Source organism: Mauremys mutica, chromosome 1 (assembly GCF_020497125.1).
Source record: "Mauremys mutica isolate MM-2020 ecotype Southern chromosome 1, ASM2049712v1, whole genome shotgun sequence".
NCBI lineage: Eukaryota > Metazoa > Chordata > Testudines > Geoemydidae > Mauremys > Mauremys mutica.
In genome coordinates, this window is record NC_059072.1 from 306,280,328 (window position 1) to 306,302,796 (window position 22,469).

Here is a 22,469-nt window from a genome sequence, read left to right on the forward strand (position 1 = left end):
TTGGGAGCTCCAGGAAGCAGCAGCTGGCCTTTACTGCTTCACACAGCTCCCATTGTTTGGGAACGGTGAACCGCGGCCACTGAGAGCTGCAGGGGGCCATGCCTGTGGACGGTCGATGTAAACAAACTCTCTTGCGGCCCGCCAGCAGATTACCCTGATGGGCCACAGGTTGCCCACCACTGTTCTAAACCCTTACAACTGCCTCAGGGATTTCCACCTCTGGCAGAGTGAATACAAAATGGTAGCTAGAAGCAAGTTCTTGCAGCTTCTTTTTAAAGCTGTTAATATCAGATCTATTCTTGCTTTGGATGAAAGGAACACATCCAATTATTGAATATTTTCCAAAGATTTCATAGCTTCTTAATATTAAAATATCTGATTTAATTTACCAATTTCATAATTATTTTTTGTTGCTTAAAAGTTTAGTTACACTATATATTTCAGATAGTTTAGCAGTAGCCATAGTACTAAGATGCATTATGGACTCAAACCTTGTAAGTGTGTTAGGAAATTATTTAAATGTTAAGAAATCTAAAACAAAGATAAAAGTAGTACCTAAAGAATTGGAAACTTTTTTTTTAAGGTGAAAGATTTCACAGATTTACTTGTTCTTACTCTGAGCCTCACAAAGACTCAAAAATATTTGATTTCTTTGTCAAATTACCTAAAAGAAGATTAAGTATTGTTGTTGTAATTGGTGGACTCTGAAACCAAAACAAGATGATACCAAACTGGGAGGGATTGCAACTGCTTTGAAGGATAGGGTCAAAATTCAAAATGATCTGGACAAATTGGAGAAATGGTCTTAGGTAAACAGGATGAAATTTAATAAAGACAAATGCAAAGTGCTCCACTTAGGAAGGAACAATCAGTTTCACATATACAGAATGGGAAGAGGCTGTCTAGGAAGGAGTATGGCAGAAAGGGATCTAGGGGTTATAGTGGACCACAAGCTAAATATGAGTCAACAGTGTGATGCTGTTGCAAAAAAAGCAAACGTGATTCTGGGATGCATTAACAGGTGTGTTGTGAGCAAGACACAAGAAGTCATTCTTCCACTCTACTCTGCGCTAGTCAGGCCTCAGCTGGAGTATTGTGTCCAGTTCTGGGCCCCGCATTTCAAGAAAGATGTGGGGAAATTGGAGAGGGTCCAGAGAAGAGCAACAAGAATGATTAAAAGTCTAGAGAACATGACCTATGAAGGAAGGCTGAAATAATTGAGTTTGTTTAGTTTGGAAAAGAGAAGACTGAGAGGGGACATGATAGCAGTTTTCAGGTATCTAAAAGGGAGTCATAAGGAGGTGGGAGAAAACTTGTTCATCTTAACCTCTAAGGATAGCACAAGAAGCAATGGGCTTAAACTGCAGCAAGGGAGGTTTAGGTTGGACATTAGGAAAAAGTTCCTAACTGTCAGGGTGGTTAAACATTGGAATAAACTTCCTAGGGAGGTTGTGGAATCTCCATCTCTGGAGATATTTAAGAGTAGGTTAGATAAATGTCTATCAGGGATGGTCTAGACAGTATTTGGTCCTGCCATGAGGGCAGGGGACTGGACTCGATGACCTCTCGAGGTCCCTTCCAGTCCTAGAATCTATGAATCTATGAAAACCCAGTCCTCATGAATGCAATTCTGAGTTGTGTACATCTGGTTCAGAAAGCTACTGAAACTTAAAGGATATTTGAATTTTGGCTGGGTGCATATGTTAAACTTTTTTTCTTAAAACTCAGTTTCTGAACTCAGTAAAGTGGTATTACCATGGCAGCATGGTCTAATGGTTAGAGTAATGGGAGGACGACTGAGAATCAAACTTCGGCTCTATTCCTGACTCTGTCATGGATTGCTGTGTCTCCTTGGACAAGTTAGTGGTACTAGATCATGTCTCCATTTCCACCTCAATAAAATGGGGCTGTATTATCTATCTCAGTTAGCACTTTAAGATCCCCAAAAGAAATGCAGTGTTATTATTTTGTTATTTGAATTTGTACTATGTATCCAGTGACATCAGTCAGATTCTTGAGCAATACATTTACGTGGGCATTTAAAAAAATGTGTGCACTAAAACTGTTCATGTGAAGAGTATTCATGGGTGGAGAGGCTACTGATCTGAAATACTGTTTAAAAGATTTGAGAAGCAATATAACATCTCAGATAATGTGAGTAAAGTTACTTTACAAACAAAAGTCACTTAGATAAACCTTATCAATAGATAAAACTGAGTTTTGGGTACAAAGTTCTTTTTTTAAGCATTGATTACTCCAACTGGGACTCGTGGATAATGACCTCAGTTTTTGCACATTCAAGAAAAGTCCCTAGTTTTAGAATATTATTGTACTCTAAGTCTCAGTGCTTGCACTATTAACCCCTGTATTCAGTGGCTCATATCTTATCTCAAAAAATTAGCATTCAAGAGATCAGGTTCCCCAAAGAAATAATTTGATAAATATTTCATTTTTTGAAAATAGAGAAAAACAAAGGCAAATACATAACTTAAGTCTTTCTATAACCAAAGTCAATTCAAATACATTTAAAGGGATGGAAAACTAGGAGAAAAGCAGCCTACTTGGAAAGAACCCAGAACTCCTGTTTTCATGTGCTTAACCACTAGAAAGAACAGGAGTACTCGTGGCACCTTAGAGACTAACAAATTTATTTGAGCATAAGCTTTCGTCGGCTACAGCCCACTTCTTCAGATGCATAGCACTACACACTCTCATTATGCTGAAATTTGGTCTTCTGTTTTCCTTTCATCTCTCTCCTTCCAGACTAGCTGTTTGCATTAATACATTTTTCTTACTTCTTTTTCATCAAGAAGAGTATTTTCCTCATCATAGATATTTAAAATCTGAATTGAATGGGTACAGGAATCTCCCATCCCCCTTGGCTAGTGGAGCTGTTACTCATGACAAGGGAAGAGGGGAAACTTGAAAAATGAGTGACTTAGCCTTCTTCAGGAGATAGGAGCAGCACTGACAGCAGGAGGGGCTGTTGAGAGGAACTGAGGCGTGATGTAGATGGGGAGAGTGAGAAGCTGAGGTAACAGTTGTCTGTTTGGACATGTGTGGGAGTTCTGAAGGTGTAATAGGCAAGCAAATCATACATTCATGTAAATACTTGTAGTTACTGAGAAAAGTCATGCAAACCAGCCCCCATCACCTGGTTGGCCTGCAGGTACTTGTATAACTGAGAAATAACTGCGGTCGTGAGCCAGTAACTGTACATCGTTTCTCTGCTGTGGCTTAGTGCTGGTACTGCCAAAAATCATGGCTTGGAAATTATGAGATTGTAAAAAAAATATATGCTTGGTTCTTTTTGTCTTCTGGTTTTTGAACCTGCAGGATTCATGTTTTCAAGCTCCTCTCCACAATGATGAGGACTAGAATTTTTTTTTTTTTTTTTTGTTTAATGAAAATTGAGATTCCATTGGGGTCACCTGATTCCAGATGCTAGGGTTTGAGAAAATCCCCCAACTATCCTGAGATTTACAATACAATCTCAAGAGTTTGCAACACTGCAATTCCCATTCAGAATAATAGAGCTGTAGGGAAAAAACTGAATACCAGTGTTTGAAGTTTTTTGCCTTTATGCGAGACTGGTGCAGCTGGGATGACCAGTTTACTTTACATTTGCTTGTGAACCTACAATTCAGTGCTGTGTTCACATTACAGACTCCTTTGTCAATTTTGCTATTATAAATACGTTTGCAGTCTTTTCATGTATATTTATAAGTAACACATTCATCCACAGAATTTGATGGACCTTGAACAGACAAGCAACACATTCATTATATGTAAAATGTTCGGTCCATCAGTATTGATGCTCTCTGCTTCAGATTGGGGTAGGAAAATGCCGACTTCCCACTTTTTGCTCATCCATATCTGCCACTGTTTACTACCTGACTAATAATGCCTTTTTACTCCCAATACAAAGCTTAACACCACATAAATAGATACATTTCTCTTCTCCCCATTATTCCTGACTTGATATTGGTGGCTGGGTTTTGGTGTCACATTACTGAAAGGGTATTATTGCTAAGCAGGAGCCCCCTGCTGAAGTAGACATAAACAATAAAATCCAGGAATTCCGTATTTTCAAGACTAGTTTAGTGCTATGGTGTGAAGCAAGAATATGTTTTTCATGCATTTCTATATAGTTCTACCAACAACTTCACAGATAAGCTGCAAGGAACCTGAGGTTCTGCTATTGATGATGACGGTGTGAGATCCTTGCTTCATCCATCTTCTCCACTCCACTTGTAACCGTCTCCCACTGCCCTTCCCCATCACCTCTCCGTTATCGTTGATCTTAGCCGGGTTCAGACTTCCTCCTTAGCCAAAAGTACCAGTAATCAACCTACAATCCAAAAGGAGATCTTAAGTGCCTGTGAACTGCAACTTGACGCTCTTGAGTCTTCCTGTATTTAACACATAGCAGCTAAAGTAAGCCAGGAAGCACTGGAACTGGAACAGGATCAGTCAAAAAAGGAGGAGGAGCACAGGTCCATCACACTGGCCTTTTCAAATTCCAACTGAGGGTTATGGAGGAGGCAGAATGTCCTTGAACTGGCTAACTGAAGCCATTGCCAGAGGAAGTGCAGAGTGAACACTAGAAATAAACAGAAACACAGAGAACTTGAGCAGTGCCCTAATTGTTGATGTGACTCTTGTCAGATAGTCAGTTTCCTTTGCTAATGTTCTGTTACTATGATTTTCTCTTTTAGGATTCGTCTCTATTTGATCTTATTAAGCAATCCAAGGAACGAGAAGGCCAAGTTGATCAACCTGAGCCCACCTGCACTCTCAACTTGCCTCTCCAGCATAATCACACCGCGGCAGATCTGTAAGTAAAGTGCATGCGTGGAGATAAGTGCTGTGTGGAGTTAATTCCTTCCACAATATTTTTTAACTATTTATTTATATAGTGCATTTTTCCTTGTTGGACTTGGTACTAAAGTTATGCTGAATTGTGCATTACATTTGCTGGGACTCATACTAAAAACAGGCTATCCTCAACCAAATTTTAAAATATCTTTTTTCAAACTCTAGCAACTTATACTTCTAATGTCATTTCTGTTTACCAGGATTTCCCTGCAAATTGTTATGTTACATGGCATGACTTCATCTGTGTAGGGATAGATATACTCTTTTTACTTAAATACATTGACAAAATTTCTTAGTATGCCCCTATTTTCAAAAAGGTTTGTGATGCCATAAGCCAGCATGTGTGATTACAGCTGCTACCCAACACCACAACCAGCATTTCTTCCCAACTCCCTTGATCTGGTCTGCTAGCAGCAGCTCCTCACTGGCCCCACCAGACATGGGCAAGTGGGGTAATCTCCACACCCAATAGTGCCAGAGGGGGAAAAAAATGCCTGCAGCCAACAATGTGGCAGAGCAGAGAGACGCTTTGTTTCTTCTTTGAGTGATGGTATCTATTGTATTCCACTGAGGGTTATGTGCATGCACTATGCTCCCAGAACCAGAGTTTTTCAAAGTAGTATTGCGTGGTGGTCCATGCATGCACCTTTTTATTGCCTTGTGGTTTTGCCTGAGGCAATAAAAGGCGGGTCAGACAGACCAGGTCTCCAGTTCCTTCTCACCGCCACCTGCTCTTGTGTCTGGTTACTGGATTATGCTGATGATGCCGGGATTCCTGCCCTTGCTCATTCTCCACCAGCGATGAACACCAACACTGTTTGTACTGTTTGGGGACAGCCCACATTACCTCCAGGTGCAGCATCTGCCTCTCCTTCCCTGCCCATACACGGGAAGGCTGAGCTGTCCACCTCAAGAAGCAGCTCTTGGAGGTAGTCATGGGCTTAAAATGGATCCTGGCTGGGGAACCCCCCTGCACGTTGGCCTGAGCAATCCAAGAGCACTCCTCCTATTGCAGAGCCTCCATCTGGATCCATCAATACCAGTGCTGTGGACCCTGCGTTGGTTCCTAGCCATGAACCATGTGCATTAGCATGGCAGTACATTTTCCTCCAAATCCAAGAAGGACACTGAACTGTCCATGAGTTCTGGCCACACATGAGCTATGCACTACAAGGCACATGAGCAGTCAGAGGCCGCACTGCATGCTGGATCCGCATATCCCTCCTGCTTCGACTCTGCTGGCATCCCATGAATTGTTGGTCCTGAGACAGATGCCTTTACGGGTTCTGGTCCCATTAATAGACTGGATACTGTTGACTCCGGGGAGACTTGGAAGTGCTTCTAGACCTCAAGTTGCAGAGGGGGAGGTTTAGGCTGGATATTAGGAAAAACTTTTTCACTAGTAGGGTGGTGAAGAACTGGAATGGGTTACCTAGGGAGGTAGTGGAATCTCCTTCCTTAGAGGTTTTTAAGGTCAGGCTTGACAAAGCCCTGGCTGAGATGATTTAGTTGGGTTTGGTCCTGCTTTGAGCAGGGGGTTGGACTAGATGACCTCCTGAGGTCCCTTCCAACCCTGAGATTCTATGATTCTATGACAAAGTTCTCTGCAAGTTCCGGTGCACTTACTAGGGGAGGACTCATGCCCACTCACTGGGCAATGCTGTGGTTGACAATTGGTCAGACTGGATGAACTATGCCTTCCCCCTCCTACTGCTCCAACCTCACGTCCTCTGCAAACTCCAGAGGGAGATAGTGATGGCCATTCTGATTCCTTCATTATGGCCTTGCCAATTCTGGTTCCCTCTTCTTCTCCGCACGTCAAAACTACCTCCACTCCTGCTCCATACATTTCCAGAACTGCTGACAAAACAATGGCAGATTCAGGCATCAAGATCCATGGACATTACACCTGACAGCATGGTTTTTGCATGGACACCTCCATTAGCATGAGAATGCTCATTGGCAGTACAAGACGTCCTGTCCAGTAGCTAAAAGGATTCCCCAAGGTGATCCTGTCAGCCCAAATGGGCTCTTTTTACCTGCTGGACCCAACAGCAAGGTCTTGCTCCTGAAGCTGTGGGCATCCCCGTGCTCTTAGACTATTTCCTCCACCTGAAAACCTGGGAACTCGCTTTCAGCTCTATCAGAGTGCATGCAGTTGCCACCAGTGCTTTCCATCCTCCAGTGGAAGGGCATTCAGTTTTTCATAGAATTGTAGGACTGCAAGGGGCCTACATGGCAGGACTGAGTATTATCTAGACCTGTGAACTTAAACAACCTGTGAACCCCTTTTACTAAAACGTCAAGTCTCGCGAATCCCTACTAAAAATTAATATTTCCAGGGATTTTCTCCTTTACCTGAGTATAAATGATAAAAGCAGTGATCTTGGAAATGTAAAATTTGTTTTATGACATGCTTATTACACACTATTTATTATTATTATTTTATTACAGTATTTTTATTACATTATGAAAACGGCAACACTTTTCCAATATCTCACTTTCATAGCTTGTATCACTTTGAATAAGCCTGTTATAAGACAAGGCTCCTATGTTTCATCAAGGAGTATCAGATCTGAAATAGCATGAAGGTATTTAAGAAGCCAACTCAAGAGTTCTTCCTATACAAGCATTCTGGTCTTGAGCAGTCCAGGCAAACAACGCACATTACAACAAAGCTTAAACTTGTTCTTCATAATAATTTTAAAAACAATACTAGCTGCCTATTTAATTTTAAAAACAGCAAAAAATATCCACCTCCCTTTCCATTTCTTATAAGGAGTCTTGAAGTTTAAATCTCCTCATTGTGACAGATATGCTTGCTTTGATCTGCTTAGTTCTTGGAAGTCCAGGGACTCCAGGCTGCTCAGAGTGCCTAGGGACAGCTCTGTCCGCCATTAGGGAATTTTTTCCTGAGAACCCCTTGTAACATTGAACATTTTTCCTGAGAACCCCTTGAACCCCAGTTTGGAAACCACTAACCTAGTCCTTAATGAACTCTCCCTTCAAACTGCTGTCCTCCTGCCCTCTCTCTCTTCTCTGCTTTCCTTGTTGCCATTTCCTCAGTGAGGAGGGTTGGGGAGCTGGCAAACACCCCTCCCCCCCGCCGCTCACCAGGTTCCATAAGCACAAAGTCTCGCTGCGACAGCATCCCAAGTTTCTGCCAAAGGTGGATTCCCAATTTCACCTCAACCAACGTATACACCTGCCTACCTTCTTTTCAAAAGTGTATGTCTCAAATGAGGAAGGGTGGCTTTATTCCTTCAACGTGTGTAGGCCTTTGTCCTTTTACCTACAAAGGAGAAAGCCGTTCCAGAAGTCTCCTAGGCTATTTATCGCCATAGTGGCGAGAATAAAAGGACAGGTCATTTCTACGCAGAGAATCTCCAAGTGGGTCTCAGAGTGCATTATGTGTTGCTATCAATTGTCAGGGCACTCTCCACCAGATGGGACACAAGCCCATTCCCAGGGCCGCTGAGAGCAGGTTCGGGCCCTGGTAAAAAAAAAAATTTCGGCCCCCCCCCCAGCAAGGGCAGACCAGCTAAACAGGGCCGAGGAAGCTGGGCCCAGGCCCCCTTCCGGACCGCCGGGCCCCGGTAATTTGTACCAGCTTCCCCCCGTCTTGTCGGCCCTGCCCATTCCACAAGAAGGCAAGCATCAATCATAGCCGCACTTCATGACATGCCTCTCGTGGTCATATGTAAGGTGGCCACATGGAGTTCCATACACACCTTTTCCTCCGACTGTGGTCTAGTACATGATTCTGCAACAAATGCCTCATTTGGCATAGCGATCCTCTGTTATATGGTTTTGCCATCTTCCTCGCACCCTCCTCCTATCTAGGTACTGCTTGTCAATCACCCTCAGTGAAATACAATAGGGACCATCACTTGAAGAAGAAGAGGTTACTCACCTGTAACTGGAAGTTCTTCAAGATGTGTGGTCCCTATCTGTATTCCAATACAACCCTCCTTCCCCCTCTGCTGCAGCTCTGTAGGTCAGCAGTGAAGAATGTACTGGAGATGCAGTCGGTCTGCTGTACCCTTTATCACCTCAGGTGAAACCACAAGGCAATACAAGGGCACATCCATGGACTGCCGAGCAATACTACTTTAAAAAGCTCTGTCTCTGGGCGCATAGTGAATGCGCATAACCCTCAGTGAAATACAGATAGGGACTACACATATTGAAGAACCTCCCATTACAGGTAAGTAACCTCCTCTTATATGCTGTGATTGTCTAGACTTTTGGGAAAGATGCTAGTTTCACCAGTCCCTGGTCCTGAGGTGGAGAAGAGGAGAAATATGGATGAGCTTCAATAACTCTGATTTTCAGTTCTCAATTTTAGGAATGACTTGTTTCAATGGAGGCTCTTCCCTTCTAGCAAGGGGAATGGAAAAGTATGCATGTGTATTGTGTATTTACCTTTGTTCACTTGTTTTTTATTTTGAAGTGTCATTTTTGTTTTTATTTTAATATTTTTATTTATGCTGTATATGCAGGTATCTTTCTCCTGTGAGATCTCCTAAGAAGAAAGGCTCCACAGCTTCTTTAAACCCCACTCCTATAATAGATGCTCAGCCTGTTTTGGCACCCCAAACTCAGAAACCACAGAAATCTACCTCCCTTTCACTATTTTACAAAAAAGGTTTGTAGATCATGTTAACAAGAGAGAGCATTTATATGTAGAACACATATATGTAGAAACTGCAAAGTAACCTATCATCATCTATCCCTTGTTTTAATGGAGGTCATAAAAATATATCAGGAAACTGTAATAAACACACTGTACGAACTGTCAGCTGTCATTCTTTCATTAGGGAAAGCATTAAAGCACTCTGAGCAAGTTAGTATTAGGAAAGTCTTAGTACAATACCAGGACGTGTGCTCTACACATATTGTAGCCTAAAGGTAAAAATTAATTTAAAAGCAGGCAGACTTGTGCAGTCTCACATTGATTTAGGCTTCGAGCTATTGTAATATGATGCTTGCAAAATTTAGTCTAATTAAGTGTAGTTGCCAGAATGTTAATTTGGACTGAAAATTCCTATAAACCAACCTACAGGAAATATTAGTGCATATACCCCATGTTCTATACAGACACATACTAATCTCATCAGACATAATATGCAAGCAAAGACAAGGAAAATTCCAACCCCCTCAATGAAATAACCTTGTCTACCAAATCGGTTTTGTTGTTAATGTGTGATGGTCATGAATAATGCCAGTGTATTGAAACCTTCAATGTAGCAGCAATACAATGACAGATCATGTGCTTTGCAAATGGAAATCATCTCCACCATGTGTCTTCTTCTGGCATATGCTTATGACATCATGGCTCATTACTGGAGATTAAATCTGGGACCTCCTTTGCTAAAAGTATGAGCCATCCCTACTTGAGCTAAAAGAGAAACTCTACCTGCTAGAAAAGTCACTCATCCTCTGATACAGCAATTAAAGGCAGGCATTCTGAACAGTGGCCTATACAAGTTTCTCTATTACCAATGTGATTAATTTTTCTTCTCTTCTCTCAAGTGTATCGGCTGGCATATCTTCGATTAAATACCCTCTGCTTACGGCTTCTGTTTGACCACCCTGAACTAGAACACTTGATCTGGACCCTTTTTCAGCACACGTTGCAAAATGAATATGAACTTATGAAAGACAGGCACTTAGACCAGGTAATATAAATCAATGAGATTTATATTTGCTTTTCAGCAAAATATTGCTTTTCAGTTTTTCAACTGTTAAATTCTGGTATGAGGTTTTTATTTCCACAAGAGGCAGATTATGCAAAGCAGAAATTAGTTTAATACAATGAACTGGTGTATTTAAGAAGGCCTCAATTTACTTTTAACTACTGGAAGTTATTTATGCTGTAATGTCAAAGGCATAGCATGTGTCATTAAAAAATCTTTGAAAAGTAGTTTGTAAAGGCCGAAGATTACTGTGAATACATTAATTTTGCCTAGGGCAGTCAATACTAATTAATCCACATTTTGTCTTTCTACCCTAAAATTTCAGCTTTATACTGTATCTAAATATGAACTTGAAAAATATTACCATTTTTGTTTAGTGAACTTTTTTGCAAAAAGAAGGGGACATTGGTTTGCCTTTTTTGTTTTTGTTGTCTCCTCCAAGGATTGGTATGGGATGGAATAGCATGTAGATAATTGATTTAGCTCAGTATAGAAATCCTAGAGCTATTGATCTTCACCTTCATTTCCTAGTAACCAATGCTGACTTCACTGAAGTCAATGGCAAAACTCTCATTGACCTCCATGCAGCTGGACTGCACCCCATGTAAATAGAAAAACATGTTAGAATATAGGGGAGGAGGGATAGGTGCTTTCTCAATCTGAAGTATAACAATTGCTGCATTTCTGATTCTTCTTCTTGTTTCTTTAATAGATTATGATGTGTTCCATGTATGGCATATGCAAAGTAAAGAATGTAGATCTTAGGTTTAAAATCATTGTAACAGCATACAAGGAGCTAACCAATACAAATCAAGAGGTATGTAAAATCTTTAAGTATTAGTCATCCATGAATATTGTAACAACGGCGTTTTTAAAGTCAGGTGGAATTTCTTCGCAGGTCCAGGTTTTGTTGAGGAGTTGGCAAAGTTTGTCCTGGAGCATTTAAAGTTCCACCAGCTTTAAAAACCTCAGCTGGGATGCTGTCTGGGCCTGGTGCCTTGTGATTTTTTTTCTGGGTCATGGCACACCGGACTTCCTCAGAAGATGAGGGTTCAGCAAGGTGTTCCATTGCTAAGCGTTGTGGAATATAGACTGTGGCAGTGGTGGGCAATCTGTGGCCCAGCAGGGTAAACTGATTGTGGGCCACAAGACATTTTGCGGCTCCCAGTGGCCGCGGTTTGCTGTTCCCGGCCAATGGGTGCTGCAGGAAGTGGCGGCAAGCACATGCCTGCGGCCTGCCGCTTCCTGCAGCTCCCATTGGCTGGGAACAGCAAACTATGGCCACTGGTTGCCGCAGGGGGCCATGCCTGCAGACAGTCAATGTCCGCAAAATGTCTCGCGGGACATTTACCCTGATGGGCCACAGGTTGCCCACCACTGCTCTATAGTGTCTTCAGATACCGTGGATTCACGGTTTAGTAGGCTCTCAAAGTGCTCCTTCCAGCGTTGTTTAATAGCTGCATTGTCCTTGAGGAGGGTGAAGCCATCCTGGGAACGTAAAGGGGTTGGGCCTTTGGAGCCTGGCCTTTGTTGCTTGAAAGAAGATTTTCATGTCATCTTGGTCTACGAAACCCTGGATCTCAGAGGTCTTCTCTTCCCACCACTTGTTTTTGATGTCACATAGCTTGGACTTCAGCTTCGAGCAGGTGATAAGCCTCATGTTTTCGTTGTTTAGAGGAATTATTTTGCCAGTTACAAATGCAGTTATTTTCTGTTGAATTAATGCTAGGATTTTCTCATTGTTTTCATCAAACTAGTCTTGGTGCCGATGAGTAGAATATCCTATAGTTTCAGCACATGCACTGTGAATGGTATTTTTAAGTTGATCCCAGTGCTCTTGAATGTCAATGATGTTACCAGGCAAGTTAGAGAGTTTCTCAGACAGGTGTTGCTGGAACATCTCATAACTGGCTTGGTCTTGAAGTGCTTTGACGTTGTACCACTTTTGCTTAGTCTTTGGGTGTTTGTGGTGTGGTGGAGTGAGTTGCAGGTATATGATTGATCTTACTAATCGATGGTCTGTCCAACGGTGATCTGTATCTCTCATGGCTTGTGTGATATGGATATCGGCATAATTTCGGGTTCTGACTATAACATAGTCAAGGAAGTGCCAATGTTTGGACCAAGGATGTTTCCTGGTGGTATATTTGTTACTCTGCCTAACGATGGTATCTGCGATGAGCAGGTCATGTTCCACGCATTTGCTGGGGAGGAGAATACCATTGGGGTTTACATTTGCCAGCCCTTCTTTGCCTATTGTGCTGCTCCAGAGTTGGGAGTCCTGTCTGACTCGGGCATTGAAATCTTCCAGGAGGATGAGTTTGTCTGACTTAGGTGTGGCTGTGAGGATTGCATCGAGAGCACTATAAAACTGCTCCTTGTTGTCTTCCTCATCATCAAGTGTTGGGACATATGCACTGATGACTGTGCCATATCGGTGTTGCTGAGCTTGAGCCGAGTCATGAGATGCTCGTTGATCCCCATGGGAAGCTACAAAAGCTGACTGGTGATCTTATTTTTGATGACAAAGCCAATCCCATGAATGTGTTTCTCTTCAGGTGGCTTTCCTTTCCAAAAGAAGGTGTAGCGATGACCATCCTCTTTAAATTGGTTCTCATCACCCCAGCAAGTCTCACTAAGAGTTGCAATGTCAATGTTGAGTCTTGCCAGTTCTCTAGCAATTATGGAAGTTCTTCTTTCTGGCATTCACTGGGCTGAGATCTTTGTGCAGGAATTACAGAGGTATTGTCCTCCTCTCCATTGCAGGGAAGATCCTTGTCTGGATCCTACTAAACCACCTTCTCCCCCTTGCTTAGGAATTCCTCCCTGAATCACAGAGTGGCTTCAGGCCATCCTGAGGCACAATTGACATGATCTTCGTGGTATGACAGATTCAGGAGAAATGTAGAGAGCAACATCAGGAACTGTTCATGGCATTCATTGATCTAACCGCGGCCTATGACTCTACCAATTGTAATGCCCTATGGAAGGTGCTGTGTAGGTTTGCCTGTCCACAGAAATTCATTTCCATCATCAGACTACTCCATGATGGGATGACTGCCACCATTCTGTGCAACGGCTCAGAGACCGAACCATTCATCATTCACACTGGTGTCAAGCAGGGCTGTGTCATTGCGCCAACCCTCTCCATTTACCTTGCTGTGATCTTGATTCTTATCCTTGACTGCTTTCCTGGTGGAATTGGGATTGAGTATCATATGGATGGTCAACTCCTTAATCTCTGACATCTCCAAACAAACCCTAAGATCATGAGAATCAGCATCACTGACCTTCAGTATGCAGATGACTGTGTCATTCTCACACACAAAGAGGCCGACCTGCAAAGTACCCTAAATCTTTTTGCAGATGCCTATCTGGATCTCCCTCTCTCTCTGTCTCAACGTTGGGAAAACCAAGGTACTCTACCAGCCCTCACCTGCACAAACTACTGTTCGTACTACACAAATCACCATCAGCGGAGAACCCCTGGAAAATGTGGACCATTTTCCATACCTTGGCAGCCACATCTCCCAAACAGCCAGCATTGACACAGAAATTGTATACCTAATTCGCTGTGCCAGCACATTCTTTGGAAGACTATTCAAACAAGTTTTCAGTGATAGGGATCTCTAAACAGGCACCAAGATCTTGGTTTACAAAGCAGTTGTCATCCCCACTCTTCTCTATATGTGTGAGACCTGGGTAACCTATAGATGACATCTTAAGTGGCTGAAATGGTTCCAACAGTGCTGCCTCAGGAGGATTTCCAGGATCAGCTGGGAAGACCGACGCACTAACATCAGCATTCTCTCTGCAGTCAACGTCAGCAGTATAGAAGGGCAGGTCATGAAACACCAGCTCCGCTGGGCTGGTCACTGTGTACATAGGCTTGACACTCACCTCCTGAAGCAAGTACTCTTCTCTCAGTTAAGTCAGGGAAGAAGGGCTTGCAGAGGGCAGCAGAAGCATTTCAAAGACATACTGAAAGTACACCTAAAAAAGGGTGGCATCAACCCAACAAACTGGAAGGATTCAACACAAAACAGAACACAGTGGCACCACTGCTCACTTTGAGGAGAACAGATGTGCTTATGAGACAGAGAAGTGACAAAGGAGAGGAAAAAAGGGCACAACTGTCCAGCCAACAACTGTTGTCTTCAAGATTACACCTGTCACTTCTGTGGGAAAATCTGCAGGGCACGAATTGGGCTCCTCAGCCACTTAAAAACCCATCAATGAACCCCCCTTGGCAGACATCATCCTCGCATCAAGGAATAGCTGAAGAAGAGTCATCCATAAAAATTTTGTTATAACGTTGCGCACGTCCCTCCAAGGATCTCCAAGTCCAGTGTGTCATCTTCATTCTACCTGTGAGGGAACTGACACTCGGAGGTTAAATGATTTACCAGGGTCACACAAAGTATGTGGCAAACACATTTATTTTGATAACTCTCCTCAAAGAAGCAAACCATAATTTTTATTAAAGATACTCATCCTGTGGAAAAAATAGAAGATTAGTGCCTAGCATGTTGAAGTGCTTTTGAAAATCTCATTAGGTGTCTATATGTAACTTATTTGTAAATCTGGTCCTGTGTTCACAATACACATGCACATGAGGGCCTAAATAAGGATGCTTGGGCAAACTTAATTCTAACATTTCCTACCTTTTGAATTCAATCTTAACAGTCCTTTAGTGTAGTTTTAGTCTGTGATCATAAGTACTTAAGCAGTGCTTTACATCTTCAGAGTGTTGAAACAAACAGGTGAAGTGGCTTGTCCACATTAACAGTCAGTGGTGAAACTGTGATTAGAACTCAGGGGATCCTGCAGCCTTCTCCTGTGCTCTAGCCACTAGATTACATTGCATCTCAAAGAGCAAATGTTTGCCTAAATTAGCTGATGCTATCAGCTGTCATTTGATAGCACAAATCCAAGTATGGTGATTGTTATATTTTTTGTTACAAAAGAGTGAACTATTTTTGCAATATTTTCAGTTTTAAAATCTTTGTTTTCTATACGTACTCTGTTCTGTTTAGTGGCCTCATCTTGCTCTTCTTACTTCTGGAAAAAATTCCATCGAGGTCCATGGGACTACTGCTGTGAACAAACAGAGCAGCATTTGGCCCCAAATAAGCAATATTGCTCAAAATGTGTCTGTGTCTTCTTTAACAGCACAGCAGTATGGTTAAACCTGTCTAAATGACTACTTGAGTAATCAACAAAGGGGTGTTTTAGGGGAGGTGGGTCTTTCACTAAAATGTGATCGAGAACCTTACTTGAACAGCTAAAGGGAATCCAACACATTAAACCATACTTATCTGATAGCAAAGATTATTTCATTGGTTCAAAGAGTTTAAAATATAAATGTTGAAAGATTTTTTTAATTATGAAAAGTCACTTAAAGCCAAGGCAGTTGTCCACTAATTGCCTTCGATGTAGGTGAAATAAAAATGTAAGGGTTGTTATATTAAACTGCTGGATGTTTCAGTGGAAAACTTAAAAGAATGCACAGAACTATGCAAGGCGTCCTGTTTCCTGTTCATGAACTGCGTGTATGCATCACGTGGCCCTATGAGCACTGATGTTAAGAGCAGATAAATTGGTCTTTTAGAATAGGGTGTTGCTGTAGGTGAGAACCAGTTGGTGAGGTTGGAAAGATGATTATTTAAGTTCTGATTATTTTAATAGTTTATGCATGTGCTTAAGTCAAATTGATTTCAGTCAGAATTCTAGCAAGTGAGATGTAAGCACATGCTTATATGTTTTGCTGAATTGGGGCTGTAACACGCTAAGGATTACCTTTGGGTGTGTAACAGGTTGGACTCACCCCTGCGGCGCCTCCTACTGGTTACTCCGGGAATTAGCTCTTCTTCCAATCCGGAGCGCCCTCTGCAGGCTGGTGATCCACCTGTTTTGCTCTCGGCCCCGTGTCCCTCCCTGGACCCGGTGCCCCTTTAACTATACCTGGGTCTCCCCCTCCCAGGGGAACCCCCACTCTACTATCCCCACTTTGCCTCAGTAGTGGCCACTGACAGTCATGGTCTAGCCCCACACCCTGGGGCAGACTGCAGCATCGGCCCACTCATCACAGGCAAAAGGGGTTTGGACCTGCTGCTTTACCTACTCCTGGGTTGTCCCTTGCAACCCCCAGTACCTCTTGCCCTTTCCTAGGCCGCAGCCTGGGGCTTTCCAGGCTGGATCTTCCCTAGCTCCTCAGCCCTTCCCCAGCCCTGCTTCACCATAGGTACCTTTTCAACCTCTAAGCAGCCAGGCCCATCTCCCTCTGGAAGCAGAGAGAGACTGACTGCTCCTGGCTTCCCTGCCTTCTTATAAGCCCTGTTCAGTTTGGGGCGTGGCCTCCAGCTGCAGCCACTTCCCCAATCAGCCCAGCCAACAAGCCCCTTCCCAGGGCTGTTTTAAAGCCCAAAAGGGCAGGAGCGGGTAGCCACCCCGCTACAGGGTGGTTGCTGTGGCCAAGTGGGCTATCGCACGGGTTTCACTGTAAATTTATTTTAAAAACCTGATTGTCTAAAAAAAAGTCTTCATATTTTAAAATACAAATGAAAAGTTCTTTAACGATATCATACAGAGAAGATTCTCATACTTGGGTTTCATGGTTCCAGCATCAGACATAAAGGAATTCCCTTTGCCGTCATGGGGTAGTCTGCGCTGAGGGTACTTGGAGCTAGAAGTGTGATTCACAGTTCACATACACGGTCTCACAGTACCTCTCATCAAGATAGTATGCTAAAAATAATAGTCACCACAGAAGCACAGGCAGTGGCAAGCCGCAGTACGGGCTAGCCATCCTGAGTACAAACCTGTGGGTATATACTCTGGGTGGCTATCCTGTGCCACCACTGCTCGCCGCTGCCTGTGCTACCATGGCTACACTGCTATTTTTAGCATGCTAACTTGACGAGAGCTAGTGTGAGTATGTGTTCATGAGCTGGGAATAGCACCCCTTGCTCCAAGTAAAGACAAAGCCTAAAATTTTGCACTGACGTAACTAAATTGGTAGAAAAACCAATTCAGTTAAATTGGTGCAGCTTGTGACTGTGAATGCAGTTCTTCTGATACAAACACATTAATATTGGTATAACTGTGTCTGATTAGGGGGTTGCACCAAGGTAACTAAGTCAGTTTTTCTACCGATTTACTTAAATCTGCAAAAACTGAGTGTAGAAAAGCCCTGAGCAGCAGTGCTGGCAGCTAGCACACAAGACACAAACACCCTTAAATATTGGCCAATGCTGATTTAAATAAATGGTGCATGCTGTGGGAACTGGACTGAAATTCAAATTTAAGATTATTTTTAATATATAATTTTTAACCCTTTGTAGACTTTCAAACGAGTGCTGATCAGGGAAGGACAATATGACTCCATTATAGTCTTCTACAACTTAGTGTTTATGCAGAAACTGAAAACTAACATTTTGCAGTATGCCTCCAATAGGGTGAGTTGTTGATCTCCTATATATTTGTTGTGCTGAAAGTTAATCAGTTAACTGACTTCAAATATTATATTGTAATTATTAAATATCCTACTTACTCTTTTGTCATAGCCTCCCACCTTGTCACCCATCCCCCACATTCCTCGAAGTCCTTACAAATTTTCTAATTCTCCCCTACGTGTCCCTGCTGGAAATAACATCTACATCTCACCCTTGAAGAGTCCATACAAATTCTCTGAAGGGATGTTGTCACCCACAAAGATGACTCCAAGATCCAGGTTGGTAATAAACAATTCTCTGAACGGTGACAGTAACAAATAAGTATTTAATTCAAGTAAGTTAGGAAATTATACACTGTGATTTTGTTAGATATCAGTGGCTATAGCTCTTTCTTTTGGTCCAAAGTTTGAGCTCTATTTTGCAACCTTTACTTAGAATGAGGCCTTTTACTTTGTAACCATCCACCGGAAGATGGATTTGTTATGAAATAGAAACATCGCTTCTTAGATGTGCCTCATTTGATCTTATATTTTCACTGTCTATGTATATCATATTCATGTAAAATGTGAACTACTTGAGTGCAACCAGCATGTGCACTGATGGCTCAGAGGACTTGTAATGGGTCAGCAGTCTAGCTTTATGCTACTACACCTCTACCCCGATATAACGCAACCTGATATAACACAAATTCGGATATAACACGGTAAAGCAGCACTCCGGGGTAGTGGGGCTGTGCACTCCGGCAGATCAAAGCAAGTTTGATATAACACGGTTTCACCTATAACACGGTAAGATTTTTTGGCTCCCAAAGACAGCGTTATATCGAGGTAGAGGTGTAGTTTTTGATTCCGCCAAGGATGGTAGCAATTGAACATCATTTGTTGCCACACTCTGACTGTTTGGCCTATGCAAAATAAGTTTGTTATCTTAGTCTAGTGCCTAGTGAACACCATCACAACAGGCCTCCTTGAGGGCAGGCTCAGCACAGCAGCCAAGGATTGCATGGGCATGGACATCGAAAAAGTTACAAATATCATTGTTTGTTTTAGGTTAAACTCCTGCTATGATTTTGGTTAGCAAACATCTAAAGGTAATGATCAAAGGAAGGGCATGTCTGGGCTACCCACCTACTGAGAAGGGGGGTGTTCCTGTCAAAAAGCATGGGATGGACTAAGCGGGCCTCTAATTCTCTCCAATTCCACAATTTCTCTTCCATGTTCACTTCAAGGTGATTCTAATTTGGTGGTTCAGCACTTCCTCATTCTGTCTAGAATTGTAAACATTTCAGAAGAAATTGTTAAGGTTGTGGTGAATGTTTTGCCCTCATTGAATGCTTAGCATATTTTTATGCTAAGAGATAAGGGAGAGATTTCTTTAGTTGAATATGCCAATGTCTTAGAAAGCATATGTTCTCTTCACTAGTCTTCATGCCGAATTGTGCAAGTTTGTGAGTGTTTCTGTCTTTTCACTGATAAATAAGGCTTTATCTTTAAAGGTCGTCTTCTTGTTTGTCTTGACAGAATCCTGGTGTCAATTGGTGAATCATTTGGGGTGAGCGTAAGTTTTTGAATGTCAAATCTTGTATATGTAAAAAAAACATTTGGAAGGAATGTGCAGTCTTCTGTTTTGTAGAACTGGTCAGTGTCACTGCTTTAGTTGAGTGTGTTGTGGAATTTGTAAATACAAAGATTGCTGGGGCACTTGCTAGCATCTCTGAAATAGCCTGAATTTATAAAAAATCTTCCATGTTATATTAGAGTAGTTTGGGAAAGTTTTAAAGAGCTCTTAAAAGACAGCAGATATATAGAACGCTGAAAAATTGATTTTTGGCTAGTAGTCTGGAAAATGTACATAGGTAACTGGGAATGTTTTTTATGATCTTCTTGTAATCCCAGGCTTCTGAGAAGTTTCAGAAAATAAACCAAATGGTGGGTAGCAGTGATCGTCAGCTGAAACGCAGTGCTGAAGTAAGCACTGCCCCTAAACCGCTGAAGAGACTTCGCTTTGATATAGAAGGACAGGATGAGGCAGATGGAAGGTAGGCTATAGTTCTTAACTTGTCATGAAGCTACATGTACTTTATTTCTGGAGGCCTATAAGATAATGTTTAGCAAAATAGTAACAAAGGAAACAAGCTACCGTCATACAGAGATACTATGTCTTAGCTAATGTAGGTATGCAGTGTTGCTGTAGCTGTGTTGTCAAAATTCAGTATTTTCCAGTTTTGTTTCTCAGACCTGAAGTAGAGCTCTCCGTAAGCACGAAAGCGTGTCTCTCTCACTAACAGAAGTTGGTCCAATAAAATATATTACCTCTCTTACCTAATATATGGAATAATATAACATCTTTAGTGATAGATTTTAGCCTAGTGCTTCTTGAACCTGAACCTCTCTAGTGTCAGGAGCAAGTCTCTCCTGCTGACATCAAGTACAGTACTGGGTGCTAGACCAGAATTGGATATTAAACTACTGTCTCATACTTAGCAAAATTGAAGATAAAATTGAATATCAGAAAGCTAACAACTCTTGAATCAGCTTTAGTATGCAGAAAAAAATACTAGGGCTAGGTTTGCATTTTTTACAAGAAACCAGAAAGAGGTGGTGACGGTGCTGACGTGAACTAACCACAGTTAGTAACTTGCTTTATTTAGACAAAAATAAAAAGAACATGCTACTTGCTTCAATGAAATGTTTTCTGTCCACAGCAAACACTTACCTGGGGAGTCCAAATTCCAGCAGAAGCTTGCAGAAATGAGTAAGTATTGTCTACTGTAGTAAATGAGTAGAAATGATAGTCTTGGATAAAAAAAGGTCGTTTCCCTGCATGCCAACTTCTCTGAATAAAAGCCTTGGTAAACATATACATAATTTCAGTAACAGCAGGAATTACTGGGTACATTTATTACGTTACTCAGTCTTACAGAGTTTCCATCCGATCTTGAAAATATAGTTTAAAATGGAAATACTGGGCCACCATTTCAAGTGTGCTAACTGACATAGATGTCATGTAAGAGAGACATTTCCTGTAGATAGTGTACAAACATGACACATTTTTCTTAAACATTGGAATTCTTAGACTGAAGCTTTCTAAATAAATACTGGCCTTAATACAGTTCTAAGTAATATGCAAAAGATTTGTTGTAGTAAATTTATCATTTGCTTCTGGATAGAAAGGGGATCTTAAGAGATGTATAGTATGTGCTCAGTCTGTAGTTGGGATCTAGCATATGGAGTTGTATGGTACATTTTTGAAGAGGATAGGCGGAATCATACCATACACTGCCCTGGACATACAACACATCTATCATGGTAGATGTCTGGGGGATTTGGTGAGGCTTGAGGGCAAGACATAACTGTGTTACAGCCGAATTAGTGCTAACTTTCTTTTCAGACCTTCAGATGTTGTTTGTGACAACTTGTGTGAGTCTGACCTATAAAAAAGAGTATTAAACTGAAAGCTGTATACTGAATGTGAAAATGGATGTTTAGCCTCTCCTCTTAAATTATTTAACTGTAAGCATGGTTTACCGGTTATAAAAATTGTACTTAACCTCAAAAGAGTTGCATTTAAATTGATTTGGTAACTGATCTAATCTTTCTAAGTTAGTTACAGAAATAAACTGCCCAGAACAGTGAATGTTAAACAGTGGTGTTTGTAGTGCTTAAGCAGTTTTTGTAGTCTGGTAAATAAGTGTTGCTGTGCTAGTTTCTTTTGGAACTGTTGGTTTTGCCGATAAATGCTGTAATACACAAAAATAAAAATAAAATACATGTACAAAACCCAAAATACAATCCACCAGAGGTGCTCTGGTAAACAAGTGTTTCCAGCTGCCTGATGGTTCAGTAGCAATGCTGTCTCAGAAACAACTGCAGTTACCATGCTAGGGTGGAAAAGGTTTTAGTATGGAGGCAGATTTGGGGGAAATTCTTGAATACCACTGCTCCCTACTACTGCCTCCCTTCCAGGCCCCCTACAACACAGAAAAAACCCTTAAGACCTTCCATGACATCCTTTTTGTGTAAGGAAAGCTGCCACTCCTACCCCCCACTCCCCTAAAAATTACTACAGTTTACATAGGATATGTCCAGTGATCCCTATACGTGGTTTGGCTCCCCTTTCATTTGGTCAGTGGAGGCAGGGAGACCCTTTCATTTGAGAGCCACCCCCATCTATGTTCCTTCAAGTGTCTGGATCCATTGTAGAGATTGGAGCTCAAAACATCTTTCCATCTGCTAAATGCTATCTTGGAATTTCACCAGCAATAGCTCTACTTTAATTCGTCTTCTGTCCCCCCTTGCTTCCCAGTACAGACTTGCATGTTTTCTAGCTGGAGTATTGGAGCAAATGTTTGCAGAAAGTATGGAGACAATCTGCAGTCCGGGGCCCTCTTCTTCTACAGGACCATGATGCCTCTTCTGCTCTCAGATTTCTCAGTTGG

General features: G+C 41.9%; 1 protein-coding gene across 4 annotated transcripts in view; it reads left to right on the forward strand.

Annotated features, from left to right (window-relative positions):
• Window positions 1–22,469, forward strand: part of RB1 (RB transcriptional corepressor 1) — a 196,507-nt gene that overhangs the window by 166,343 nt on the left and 7,695 nt on the right. For 3 of the 4 annotated variants that reach the window (XM_045013833.1, XM_045013850.1, XM_045013860.1), the window contains 9 exons: window positions 4,719–4,837; window positions 9,381–9,526; window positions 10,414–10,559; window positions 11,290–11,394; window positions 17,921–18,034; window positions 18,143–18,309; window positions 19,552–19,588; window positions 19,927–20,069; window positions 20,736–20,785. In XM_045013833.1, the coding sequence (XP_044869768.1) occupies window positions 4,719–4,837; window positions 9,381–9,526; window positions 10,414–10,559; window positions 11,290–11,394; window positions 17,921–18,034; window positions 18,143–18,309; window positions 19,552–19,588; window positions 19,927–20,069; window positions 20,736–20,785 (1,027 nt within the window). The remainder of the gene's footprint in view (window positions 1–4,718; window positions 4,838–9,380; window positions 9,527–10,413; window positions 10,560–11,289; window positions 11,395–17,920; window positions 18,035–18,142; window positions 18,310–19,551; window positions 19,589–19,926; window positions 20,070–20,735; window positions 20,786–22,469) is intronic. The other variant, XM_045013842.1, reaches the window with a different exon arrangement.